This window comes from Castanea sativa, chromosome 7 (assembly GCF_040712315.1).
Source record: "Castanea sativa cultivar Marrone di Chiusa Pesio chromosome 7, ASM4071231v1".
In the NCBI taxonomy this organism is placed as follows: Eukaryota; Viridiplantae; Streptophyta; class Magnoliopsida; order Fagales; family Fagaceae; genus Castanea; species Castanea sativa.
Window position 1 is genome coordinate 3,080,563 of NC_134019.1, and position 14,294 is coordinate 3,094,856.

The window sequence follows — 14,294 nt, forward strand, 5'->3', positions numbered from 1 at the left end:
TTCAATCCTTTAGGATAAATTTTATTGTTGTCTGAATTCCCAATTACTACTATGTCTGTAAGTGTCAATCTTAGGTTGAAGGCCTGAAAAAAAAAATTCAGGATATGCACAGGTTTGGCAAGAGTTCCTTTTAACTATTTTTGGAATTCTAATTGTTTATCAAGAATTCCTCAATTTATGTTTCAGCTAATAATTGTACTTATTATGAGTTCCCAGATTGGAGGAGAGCTCATGGACTTCATAATTGTGCTTCATGATTCAAAAGCAGTGAAGACATTTTGTAGTCGCATGCATTTTTCTCTTGGTGCTGGTTGTAGTGCTGTAGCGGGACCTGTAGGGAGAGTGCTGGAAGCAGATCTTCGTGCTGGAGATAGAGGTTCTGGAATGTGCCATACATACAGTTGTAGCAAAGGTATTGTGTCATGATTTAAGCTTTGTGTGTGTCTGTAACTTTTGGTTATATGAATAATTAGAATCATACATGTATTTAACGTGCTATTGTGTATGATGGCTTAACATGAAAAGAAAAAATGAAGATCTTTAGAGGTTACAAACTACGAACCTTTTATTATAGTATCATTGGCCGTGATCTCAATGTTCCTAAAATCTTTTTTTTTTTTTGATAAACGAAAAAATTTATTAGAAAAAAGCAAACCTAGCACACCGGTGGTGTACTAAGAGAGAAGTACAATCAATATAAAATACAATGATCAAACAAGTGTAAGAGAGAAAAACAAGGGGGGAGAGAGAAAAGCAGCAGAGAATGTTCCTAAAATCCTGTTCAAATCTTTGGAATCTACTGACAGTTGACATCCAAATGGCTAAGGATTGTTCTTTGGGCTATTGAAAGCATGCCGTAGGCTTCTTTTGTTCAATCATTTTCTGCTATTTGTTGATTTTGCAATCTCTTCAAAAGGGAGAAAAATTGTGGGAACATTGGAATTCACTTCCTCATATGGTTCCTGTTTATGGCTTCATATCAATTAGTGACTTTACTAAACCTTAATCCAGTTGATTAAGGTTGGGCATTGGCTACATTAATTGTTGGACTTAAAACTAAAGGAAATTGTTGTGAAAAATATCTTAAGTGGATGCTAGCACATTAGTCGATACTAATCTACTTGTATTCCAGTGATTTGTGGTAGAGTGACAACAGTTAGATGTCCACATATTTTTGTGCTGGCATTTGGTAGTGGGGTGGGTGGGGGAAAGCATAGTTCTTTTAGGACAGTTTCTTTTAGGTGAGGGAGGAAGATATATATATCATATTTCTAATTTCAATAGATTATGGATTATCTTGTATTCTCCTATGCAACCATAACAGCATTACTTAATTTATTCTTGTTGTTTTCGTGTTTGCTTTATATCTTTGATTCTTTTAAGATTAAATCTTCTTAATTGTTTTAATAGTAATCAACATATTAAAGTTTTGAACTGAATTGGAAGCGTAAGGATTTTTTAAAGATTAAAAGCCTAAAATAAATGCAAATAGTGAAGAGACTAGAGGAAGATACCAAAATCTTTAGTTTTAGAGATCAGCCTAAAATAAATAAATATTCATTTTTGCAAGGTAGTGCTACTCAAGGATGTTGTTTTCTGTACTTTTCCCCATTCTAGTATGATTTGTGCATTTTAAAGTAATTTTGCGATAGCCTGAAAGTTGATAACTGTTGAAACTTGCAAACTATGGCAGGCGCATTTGTGGGAGTGTCATTGGAAGGGAATGTTGTAGCAACAAGTATGGATACCAATTTACATTTTTATGGTGATCCTTATCTCACCACATCAGATATTCTTCTTGGGATGGTGAGCAGACCAAAGGCTACTGAGCCCTTGTATGCCGCACTTGAAAACCTATTCTTCAGTCTACAGTGATAATTCCAGTTTTCTGCAATTTGGTATCTTTCTGATGCATATGAAGCAGCCCCATGCGCATTGGTGTAGATCACTTTTTAGACATGTTTGGATTCTGATACAGATTCCTCATCTTAGATCTATAACTGTAAAAAAGTTGTTTCGGATTGTTTCGTCTTCTATCTGTATAAAAGGGATATACTTAATGCCACAGGCAACTTAGTCTATTGTTTCTATCTCAATCCTATTCATCTGTGATTGTCAAACCGGTAAGTATAATATGATGTAAATATACTAAGATTCATTGGGACCTCTACATGTATATATGCCACAGAATGATAAAAATTAAATTTAGTTGGCATGAATCAAATATTTTGAGTTCAAATATTACTTAGTACTTATCAAACGGTTTGTCTAGTGTATTTGGATGAGTTCATTTTCATTGGTCTGTTTTGTTTGAAAGATAATTTGTGTAAAAGTACAGTTGCCTACTAATGACATAAAAAGTGTGAAGATGCTTAGGGATGTTTGGTTTGAGCATTGCTCAAAGCTCAGTTTTTCAAATTCAATACCTATCACTCAAAACTCCAACTCGTATCTCATTTCTTATTCTCTATATGTGTGCCAAAAGTAGTCAATAGAGGAGGTATCATTATCATGTAAAATAATAGTAGTCAGCAGGTAATGCAATAGTGAGGATATTGCATCAATATTGGTGCCGAAAGTAGTTTGGCATATTGAGCCAGAGGAATCATCAGGTAATGTGCCAAAAGTAGTCAACAGAAGAATCACCACAATAATCAATAGGTAAAGGGATAGAGGTAAAACAATAGTAATACTTTTCCCTTAGGTGAGTAATGAAAATCATCAATTTGCTCCTAAGTCAGGAGTATTTTCTTCATCATGCTCTCCATCATGTCCAAACTAGTCTTTGGGATATGGTTGGGGATATATATATATATATATATATATATATATATATATATATTTGGAACTCTTTTGACGTGACTTTATCATTGAAATTTGGAAGTGGTTTTGTTTTAGAATTGATGCGTATTCTCCAAAATTGGATATAAGGACCTGAGCCTTCAAGAAATTGAGGAGTTTGCTTGATTTTTTATTTTGCTCATCAAGCCAGTTTTTGATTTGTTCCTGAAATTGGAGTCAATTTCTTGGAAGAACAATCAATCTAGGATCTGGTTAAAGGTAAGTGAAGAATTGAAATCTTACATTTGGATAGGCTGTGGGTTACTCATAAAGTGTTTGATAGAATTCCTTAAGTATATGGTCATTGGTTTTGACAAGTATTTGTTGAGTCTAGAGATGGCACAACAGATTTTGTGGGCTACTACCTGTATATTATAAGTTGCATTTCTTTCTAATACTTAAAAAAAGATGAGGTTTAAAGAACTTGTACATAAGGTAAAGATGAATGTACATACCATGAACAGAACTATTTAGAAGTTTCAATCTAGGTGAATAATATGGTTAATGTTGTTATATTTTAAACAGTAAAAGGTCTATTTCACTTTGTTGTGGATTAATGTCAAAATGCCCAAGAGCATGTGCTCTATAAGTTGTATCAGAATATGTTATGGAAGTATGCCTTAATATGAGCCAAACCGGGAGCAACTTCAGCCATCACCTCTACAACTGAACTCTGCATGGCAATTGGATCAAAGTGATAACTATAAACTTTGTACGTGACTTCCAATTGACAGGTTTGGACCTGAAAATGCTCTAGCAGCTGATTAAGCAAGCAATAACAACTTGATTAATTTATACACCAATATAGCCTTCAGTATGTTCCACACTAGTGGAGAAATTAATAAGGAGAATGCATGTGAAAGTTATGATAACTCGATAAAGTCTCTTGATGTCATATCAGATACATATCAAATTGTTATCACAATCAAGTTACACGAATTTAGCAAAGTTCTAAGTTACATGAAAATGAAATCTAAAATGTGATAGAACTGTCATTGCTAAGACTAAACAGCGGGCTGTATTATATAGACAGCGTACCTAGTCCAATGGGGAAAAATGAATTGTAACAATGGGGAATACACCTTAACACAAGGGAAATTATTTGACTGTTTCAATATCATACAGCTACAGAACTATGTTATTGAATTAATTTGCATAAACTGACATCTACAATTCTATTTTGAGACGACTCCTTCCGCAGGGTACAGAGGAACAATGGGAAAATTTAAGGGGCTTGTGTTGAGCATAATCTATCTATAATTAAAAACAATGGGAATATAAAATGATAATTACATTCCTACACCCACCTTCCCTCAGATTATATTTGGGAGAGGGTTGGGGGGTTTTTTCTAGAGCAAAAAGAGCATGGGGAGGGCATGCAGGTTGTGGGCTAAGGCTCATCAATATTCACTAGCAGTTTCCTGAGATGTCTTCCCGACATCTATTAATATCCATTAGTTATTTTCTGAGATTTTTTCTTGAAATTTGCGATGCTGCAGTGCGGACAAATGTACTCCAGCCCATCCGTTTTAGCGTAGTCCTGCCAATCATCATAAAGACGTCAAGACATCAAATATACATTTTTGAATCTACTCATGCTGTCTGTATCTTCATGCAGATGGATCAAATAGGGAAAGCCAAATGGAAGGAAACCAAAAGCTACGGTAAATTTGCAATTCATGACACCATTGAATTAAAAGAAATCTTACTAAGGGTTCATGTAAATTACCACAGCATTAACCCAAATTTTGTATAAGAACTCAAATAAGGCAACCATACCTTAAAAGCACCAAGCCCCTGCCGCCTATCACAGCCAAAGTGAGCCCACTCGCCACATATTCCGCAGTTCACCCAATCACCAGCTGCACTACTGTTATATCATGCAGACTCAAATTATTTAGTAAGGCAATCAGTTTTGTGTGCATGCATACAGTGAACAGCAACATGGAGAGAGAGAGAGAGAGACCTGTGACACAACAAGCAGCATTCTCCATCTACATCATCATGAGCCAGTTCATATTCTAGAAGATAAGTTTCGTAATGCCTTTTTAGTGTATTCCCCACACCCTAATTATCAGCAGAAATACAACTTGAGTCCTCCAAAAGTTTTCCAAAATCCTTGTACGTTACAACAGGTTAATGAAATTTGAAGTATGAAACAATAACATCGTATGAAACCAATCCCAAGAGAAAATCGCAATTTAAAAATAAATAAAAAAACTGCCAGAGTTACTTGCAGCCTATCTAGACCCCTCAAGTAAAGTTATAAAGCTCAACAGAAAATATTGAAAATAAATTTGTGTCAAGAATATTTTGAAAACAAATAGTAAAAAATCATCATTAGCAAACACCATCTCCCAGATACTTCAAATGTTCCCAATTAGATAAGCTTGCAGTCACAAAAGGCATTTACTATGCAAAGTGACATAATATTAATTTTGTAATTAAGGTCTAACCTTCAACTGCATATCATGCAACATAAAGCATCTCAAGAATAAAAGAGGAAAACAATGAAAGTTGAAAAACCATACAGTCATTCTATTGGTCAATGTGTGATTACGCATCTTTGAGAAAACTTGTCCTTTCCAATTGATGCCGTTCCCAACATGAAAGCCTCCTCGTGAAACCACCTGAGGGACCAACTTTTTAAAAGCTAATTCTTGGCATATTTTCAATAACCTTTAATAAGGTAAAGAACTTACTTCTCTATACAAGTTGAAAAGGTCAAGGCGCTTAGCATTGAGAACGGCATCAGGGAACTCAGCTAACCCACCTTGAGGAATGAGACGAGTATGTCCACGGAGGGTCAGAAACTGCATTACATCCCTCAAAAATTCCTCCTGCCAGGATAAGAAAGTTGACATATAAGTATTACTACTCCTTGCATATAAATTGCATCAAATATATCGAGAGATCCAACATTTTGATCCAAGGTAGAACATTCATTTGCATAAACAGCTAATTCATCTACAAGATCTTACTGCCAAAATCTATTCAAACTAGTAGGTTTTGGCTCTCAAAAACATTGTGCAAAAATATAAAACCGAAGCTGATTGGAATTACACAAGGAACTGACAGTGAAACTATTGATTAAATCATCAGCTAAGAATCATATGGCTTTGTTTTTGCAATTATGAGCACAATCTGGTCATATAGCATGCTTCTTATATTTTTAATTGCTGATACTATGATGGCAGTCCCAAGAACTCAGACATGTTTTCCAATTAGTTCTACAAGTCACAATAGAGAGAACACACACTCTTTGTCTATGTCCAAACATAAATTCACAAGAATGCAACTTATATTAAACGTTGAGATAGCCTGGAAAAAGGTAGAGTGTTGCGATAGGTTGATGTTCAGCGTGAAATTTAGTCATTTTATTATGAATGAAACCTTTACATACACAAGTTGGAGCATCCACTACCAACAAAGCACTAGATTGAATCCTGAATGTAACAAAAAGTGAGCAGTAAGCAACAAGCAACATTGGCATCCGGGTTAATACATGTGGCCAACCCTGATTAGCCTGTTGAGAATCCATAGCTGACCCCAACATTTTGAAACTAAAGTTTTGTTGTTATTGTTGTAGAGACTAAAACTATGCAGCACAGCTACTTCTACAGATACTTCATAAGTTCTACAAGGAATCCTTACTGATATGGGGTATATAATATACCTCATAAATGTATAGAAAATTTTAAGGGAAAAATCAAATTTAAATCATGTTTTTATAAGTAATATAACTATCACAAGTGCTTAAAAACCTGATACTTCTTGAGCACTTGTACATAAGCATTGGATACACATTAAAGATTAGGAAATGACTATTTATTCCAGGACAGGAATATATTGCTGAGTAAAAGAAGTTTTATGACACAATGTTTTGATCAATGAATAAATTTTATATAAAACTTCAGAACATTTAATAACTTGACATGTGTGTGTGACTTTAAAAGAAAATGGTTCTCTAACCCAAGAAAATGAAATATGAAACCACTTCAATAGTGACATGGAAAGCAATGCCTAACCACACTCTTGGAACTGGAGACCAAATGACTAACCTCCAAGCATACTTGAATTGGAGATCTGCCACAGCCATGTTTTTTCAAGGGAAGTGGATTTAGAGAAATTATCTGCTGGGCCTGAAAAGAGCTTGATTTCCGGTGTGTGACAACAGTAGGGCCAGGCATACTACGCTTTGCAGGGGCAACTGGAAAGTTTTTTTTTCCTTGGTCTCCATCTAATCTCTCAGGCTCAGAAATTCCAGAAAAAGGAACCATCTTCTGACGATGACTCTGCGGGATTGGCCTCATTGCAGCAATATTCATTTTTTGTCTACCATTACGTTTATCTCCATTTTTCCTTTTCAGGCTACTAAAGGTGACAGGTTTTGTTTCTTGGCATGGTTCAGATCTCTTTCGACTAGGTGGAGGAGGCATCAACCAGCTGAGAGACACAGCAAGAACAGAATTGTTTGGATGGATTACTTTTCCCTGCTTCGTACAAAAGAAAAGAAGGCGTTCAGCATCATCATTTTCAAATGAAGCCACTGACAAGCCTTCAACACTGGCAATGCCCAACATAACTAAGCTGCGGTAGGAAACATCTGGTGCCAGCTGCCTCAAAACCTGCAGAAAGCATTCCAAGAAAAATGTCAAATCAGTAAAAAGAATTAACTCACATCATGGCATGTGCTTAAATCAAGTATATAAAATGTAAAATTCCTCAGTTATCAAATTTACATCCTTTTTCATTTAACCACAGATTATATAAATTAAATTCTTACATTTTGGGGCTTCTGTAGATATTAGCAAGAGATAAACACTTGATTAAGCCACAAATGCAGAAAATATAAGACAAACAAATACTATTTTCTCAAACATCATGAAGGGAACACTTTCATTTAACTATCACATGCACCACTTTAGGCTTATCTTCTTTTTTATTTTTCTGGAATGATAGTGAGCCGGCATGAAGATTGATTTGAACCCAATACCTTTTACTATGCAATGAGGCTAGAGCAGCCTAGGTGGCATCTTCACTGTGCCACTTAAACAAACCCATAAAAATAGCTATGAAACCAAAAAACACTCGAGATTTTGCAATCAACATTAATAAAATAAATATCAATAGACACCAATATCTTGGCTAACAATTAACTAGAATATATTTTACCATGGCCAGGAGCATACCCTCACTAAGGAAACTAACTATGCTAATGTATTATAATCATCCAATGTATGTATTCTTTTTTATTGAATGAAATCTTTTACTTATCAAAAAGGAAAAAACAAAGAAATTAACTATTTTAAAATCAACATGAAATAACTATGTTAAAATCAAAAGCTTAGGAGAAATGTAACCTGTGAAGCCCATGTGGGAACCTTCATGCAGACTTCAAAAACACTTGCTCCACAGGCTATTGAGGTGGACTTTCGTGGCTCAGACAAAGGAAGTTTAGTTTCCTCAGAGCTGGGCAGTGCATGGACTAGCTGACTTTTCTCAATGAGCTCATTCTTTATATGATTCTCCAAAATCTGAGAAGATCCAATAATTAAAAAAAAAAAAAAAAAACTGTTACATAATAAATTCATGTTTAGTTATGAACTTGAAGAGCCCACAAATGGAAACATATAGACATGACCCAACTTTTGTCAAAATAAATTCTCGCCTGATCATTAAAACAAGTTTGTGCACTGCCAGAAACTAAAAGTGATATGTGGGCAGAACTGCAGGTTGATAAATCACACCGCATAGTCACAACACCACGAGAAAATGTCCCTGCTTGTAAAGGAGGAGGTGGAGCACTGCAAATAATAATGCATCAGTAGCTGAAAATGCTCAATAAAATTTAATGCAAGTGAGAAACTAATTAATTAACTAATAAGATATAACATAAAAAGTGAAAAAACAATATCATAGCACTGAATAAAATTCCGTATGTGGGTTGATATGGTTAGTCACTAAAAACATCTCTCTCAACCAAACAGATGTATGTTCAAGCTGTGTAACCGATCTACTTTATTTAATACCTTGCCCGATTATGAAGTTTACTCCCACGTATCTGAAAAATAAGGGGCAAAAGGTGAGATTTGAAAGGAAACAAGAAAAGGAAAATTTAAGAGAAAATAAAGACATACATCTAGCAACCTTAAAGAAGGTACAGTTGGAAAAAAGAAATGCTATAATAATTTTTTTTTTTTTTTATAAATAGAAATGGTATAATAATATATAATCCTAGAAATACATATGATGATAGGCTACTTGGCAAATGCAAACTGAACAATGGCATTGACATTAAACCAATATATACTATAATATTAAAGACACATATATAAGAATTAAATTGTATATTGGTAATGACTTGCTATAACCATACTAATTTAACTTTGTATGGTAATTGGAGATTACCAACTAAATATGATAGGAGAACCCGATGAATTCAACATAAAATTTTGACAGAACTACACTATTGGTCCTTCAAGTTTGCTTAATAAGCACTATTAGTCCTTCAAGTTTAAAATGAGCATTGTTGGTCCCTAAAGTTTAAAAAATGAGCGCGATTGGTCCTTCTATTAACCACAGTTAGTTTAAGCACCTACGTGGCTAACGGAGGAATGATGTGGCATCAAATTTAATATTAAGAAATTAAAACCCAAATTTAACTCATTAAAAAAACCCAACCCATTTCGAATTGACCTGTTAACAAATGAGTATTCCCAAATCAAACTAAAAAATGCTAGCCCAAATCTGAGATTTGCTTTGCCTACCCAAAATACCAATCTACTTTGTTCAGGGCCACTAGTATCATTTGGCTTGCTCTGCCACCACGATCAAGTCAAAACGATGTTGGCAACTCATTATTTAAGATTTTAAGGAAATAATAAGGCAGCACCACCTCCTCAAACAGTAATGAAGTCAAAGACAAATCATAAGGTAGTGGGCACAACATAGAAAAATCAAGTCCATATAACAATTGGCAACTCTTTATTCAAGATATTAAGGGAATGATGCACAACTTTAAGATTTTGTTTATCCTGGACCTAAAGCATTCACGAATCAGTCTTCTAAATTTGGTCCCATTTTCATTCCCCATTCAAACCATTCGATCGACAACTAGGAAATTATTTCAGCCAATTCAAACAAAGCAATGATTAGGGTTAGCAATTTTAAGAAAATCACATTTGAAAATTTTGGTCCACCCATATAAACAAGAGAATTTCAACAAAAAAGCAAGGAGTGTTAGCAATTTTGAGTTTGATCTGGAATATTCGTTTGTTAATGGATTAGTTTGAAATGGGTTGGCTTCTAATGGATTGGTGGGTTTTTTAATGACTAAGATTTGGATTTTAATTTTTTAATATTAAAGTTGATGCCACGTTAGTCAAAATTTGCCACATCATTCATCTGTTAGCCAAATAGGCGCTTAAACTAACTGCGGTTAATAGAATGACCAATTGTGCTTATTTTTTTAACTTGAGGGACCAATAGCGCGCATTTTAAACTTGAGAGACCAATAGTGCTTATTAGGCAAACTTGAGGAATCAATAGTGTAGTTTTGCCTAAAATTTTTGGGGACATTAATTTTGCCCAGCTCGTGAGGCAGAGGAAGCAAATAAAAGGCAAGAATCTTTTGGTGTCAAGAATCATTTTACATCTATAGGTCTTCTGTGTTCTTCTTTCTTGCAATCTGGTTGGGGTTCTGTTGGTTTTTTTTTTGGGGGGGGGGGGTGACCTGGGGAGTGAGGGTTGTGCCACCACCCACCAGCAAGGCTAGCTAGGCTTTAAGTACTAGGTCATACCCACTATGCACAATCTAACCAGCCTAGTGCAAAGCCATAATAACATGAAGTCTGAAAAAGTGAAGATGCCCCAAAGATATAGGACTGTTATCTACTTATAAAAGGTCATATTCAGGAATTTGGAGAAAAAAAAAATTGGTGCATGATACTTACTTCTATGCTTAAGAGAGCATTAAGTCCATCCTCCAAAGATCCTAATAAGCATGCATCCTGGAGGAGTACCATTTGTAAACAGTACATACCACAAGGATATATTCAGAATGTATTTCAGCCAAGTGACAAGTAAAACATGTAACTGGAAACTACGAAACTATGAAACCACACTTACCAGTGTGCATGGAACTCCACAAACAAGAAACCGCATGGTCACATCATCATCATATATCTTGATAGCAGAAAGAGTCCCAGAAGAGCTTTCTTCCTCCTGCCCATCTACCTCAGCTGGAGCAACATCAATCGTGGGAGCGTCCCCAAGCAAGCAAGGTCCTGGCTTACCATTAGTCTTCTGGCTATTAGAAGGTAAGACATTGCTGTTTCGTACACAATACAGCCTAAAAGATGCAAGAGCAAGCTGGAATGCATCCCATGTATGACTGCATGAACTGCAATGCACAATAGAGCCTAAGATTACACAAGTCATACTAGCATACCAGGAAAATTTTTAGACATTTTCCGGGAGATCGATAAACCTAATTATGGATTCACTGGTCAAGATCAACTAAATTCAGTCCATAGACCAAAACACACGTACAATTGAAAAATCCTTTGAATCCAAGTACTTTCCTTGCCTCATTGCTGATTTACTCATTCATTATACTTATATCGCACTAAGGGTACATAAGCCATATTGTGTTTATCTTCAATGAAAACATAGAATCATATATGAGCATACCTTTGCACCACCAACAAAAGTGAGTGACGAAAATGGCATGCTGCATAACATGAAAATGCATTTTTCCAGTATATGATGTAAGGAACATACAATTGAAAAATCCTTTGAATCCAAGTACTTTCCTTGCCTCATTGCTGATTTACTCATTCATTATACTTATATTGCACTAAGGGTACATAAGCCATATTGTGTTTATCTTCAATGAAAACATAGAATCATATATGATTATACCTTTGCACCACCGACAAAAGTGAGTGACGAAAATGGCATGCTGCATAACATGAAAATGCATTTTTCCAGTATATGATGTAAGGAACTCCCTGCAAAAGACAAACACTGAAATTTAAAAAAACCTTTAATTGAAAAGGCATTAAAAGTGCGTATAGTAGAGGTTCCAACTTTCAAATCCCAACAGACCATCTCTCTTTCCCCCAAGTTGACAATATCAGTAGTAGTAGTAGTTGTAATAATGACAATTGAATTGCCTACAAACCTTAGAATGAAGTGCCTCTGCTAATTTTTGACCATTGGGTATTTCTAAATAAACCTGCACAATCATTTGAGAGGGGGTACTATAAATAATTGTGTCAAATAAACACAAAAAAATTGCATCGCACCCATAAAGAAGTTATTAGACTTAATTTATTAGGGAAAAAAAAACTAAAATCAATCTTGTGGTAGCAAATATGATGATTGGATGCAAAAATGCGACTTAGAATTTATGGATCTTAATTTGAACCATCACAAGAGGGATGGCAAACCACAAGGATTTTCCTTGCCCTGAAAAGGTGATGAAACAGGAATCGGTCTTGCTCTCCCCACCCAGCCTCACCCTGAATGTGTATATATATGTTTTCATTTAATATATATTTAAATTATCTACATATATATAATCTAATACTTCTATAATTTTTTTTTTACATATTCTATTATCATCCCCGAAAACACTTGTTATCTCTCTCTCTCTCTCAATTGTCTCTACTTTTTTTGTTTCATCTCCACATCATTTATGTTGCAACTACCTCATTGGGGATGGCAAAATACCTCTAACCAGCCCCAAACCCGACCCCTCCCACAGTGGTTTTCCTTGCCCCAGAGAGGGCACCCCTGATCTGACCCAACCCTGCCCATTTGCCATGCCTTCATATGCTATCTCATTAACTCCCTCACAAGCTAATTATAGCAAGTGGTGTCAGAAACTTGTCAAATTCATAAACTAACAATCAATTTCTAAACTGATCTACATGGCCCCAATACAATGTCTTGATAAGCTACACGAGTTCAAACATAATTCACCAAACTCAAGTTGAAGTTTGAAAGTATAGTAGATTAGATTAGAGCCGATGAATACAATCCATAAAATGAATGATAAAGAAGTTGAAGTTAGAAAGTATAGCAGATTAGATTAGAACTGATAAAGACAATCATAGAATGAATGATAAAGAAGTAAACACTCACAATGGTGGGCAATGTGGAACCAAATAACCTGCACAAGGCTTCTGGGGTGGACAAATCAACGTCTCCCCATACAAGAGACCCAATTTCTTCACTAAATGCACCTGGTTGCTGCTCACCTTGCAGATAAACAAAATTGGGCTCTGTTGATTCAACAACTCTCCTGAACTCATCAGTACTAGGATTGCTCAGAACTTGAACCTGCATTGCATTCATTCTTCAGTTGCAAACATTATATTATATTATATACTATGTAACTATGCCTTAGTTCAACAATTTTGGCATATGAATCCTCAACAGACTAGTCAAAAACACACACACACACACAATTCTGCTTCTTTTTTAAAAAATAAAAAATACCCATTATCAGAAACAGCAAATTTAGAAGAATGGATGAAATTATATACCTGGAGACGACCAGAATAAGCAAGGTCCGGAAAAGGGTATCTGGGTTTATTATCTGAAACTGAAACCACCTGTTTGAGCTTTTGCTTCTTATCAGAAGCAGAGACTTTTCCACACACAACTGCTAGCAAACTACACTGATTTTTTGAAAGCCCTTGCCCTTGTGCCGCATGGAACATCATGTATGTGCAAACCCAATTGCACAAACCACAACAAAAATTAAAAAAAAAACACAAAGTAATGCCCAACCCACCACCTTGTTTCTCACAATTTAATCATTGCATCCAAAAAAACAACAAAAAATCATTGAATCAAAACTTTCAAAGAATTGAGACCAGAGAGAGAGAGAGAAAGATCAGAGACCTAACACAAAAATCGAATGAAGAAAAAAAGTAAAAGTAAAGGAACCCTAAGGTTAGGACTAATGATAAGAAGAATAATAAAGAAATCTCAACGAAACCGCAAAGGGCATGTCTCTCTCTCTCTCTCTCTCTCTCTCTCTCTCTAATAAAAATCCAATTCACTCTCTCACTCACTGCTTTAAAAAAAAATTGAAAAATCATGTACATAAAAAAAACTAAGTCGCGCAATTAATTAAAGAAAAAAAAAGTGTCAGTTTTTAACTACAGTCGCAATGAGGACATATTATTATAGTAATTATTGTTAGCGTATGTATTGGGAATGAGAGTGTTTGAATTATTTGATCCTTCTTTTTTTGACGAACTAGTAAAGTGATAACCCAATCAAAAAAAAAAGAAAACAGATAGAATCTGACTCATAAATAATGAATGGATATAGTAAAAAAGGAACAAATCCCATTTCATGTTTGATTCCACAAACTCTCAAAACATCCAAATCCCAACACATTCGGATGTTATTACAACAACAACAACAACAAC

The 14,294-nt window shown here is 35.1% G+C and overlaps 2 protein-coding genes across 2 annotated transcripts; one reads left to right on the forward strand and one right to left on the reverse strand.

The window, feature by feature from the left end:
* Window positions 1-51: 51 nt before the first annotated feature.
* LOC142643179 (SH3 domain-containing protein PJ696.02-like) lies at window positions 52-1,875 on the forward strand. The gene is made up of 3 exons (XM_075817724.1): window positions 52-57; window positions 217-412; window positions 1,694-1,875. Exons 1-3 carry the CDS (start codon window positions 52-54, stop codon window positions 1,873-1,875), a joined length of 384 nt encoding a protein of 127 aa, XP_075673839.1.
* Window positions 1,876-3,692: 1,817 nt separating this feature from the next.
* Window positions 3,693-13,929, reverse strand: LOC142643248 (AT-rich interactive domain-containing protein 4). The gene is made up of 15 exons (XM_075817788.1): window positions 13,398-13,929; window positions 12,994-13,191; window positions 12,029-12,082; window positions 11,767-11,855; window positions 10,972-11,245; window positions 10,797-10,853; window positions 8,874-8,905; window positions 8,513-8,648; window positions 8,205-8,378; window positions 6,903-7,469; window positions 5,544-5,681; window positions 5,373-5,471; window positions 4,808-4,908; window positions 4,621-4,711; window positions 3,693-4,381 (listed from the first exon to the last, which is right to left on the reverse strand). Exons 1-15 carry the CDS (start codon window positions 13,575-13,577, stop codon window positions 4,286-4,288), a joined length of 2,286 nt encoding a protein of 761 aa, XP_075673903.1. The 5' UTR covers window positions 13,578-13,929; the 3' UTR covers window positions 3,693-4,285.
* Window positions 13,930-14,294: the final 365 nt, after the last annotated feature.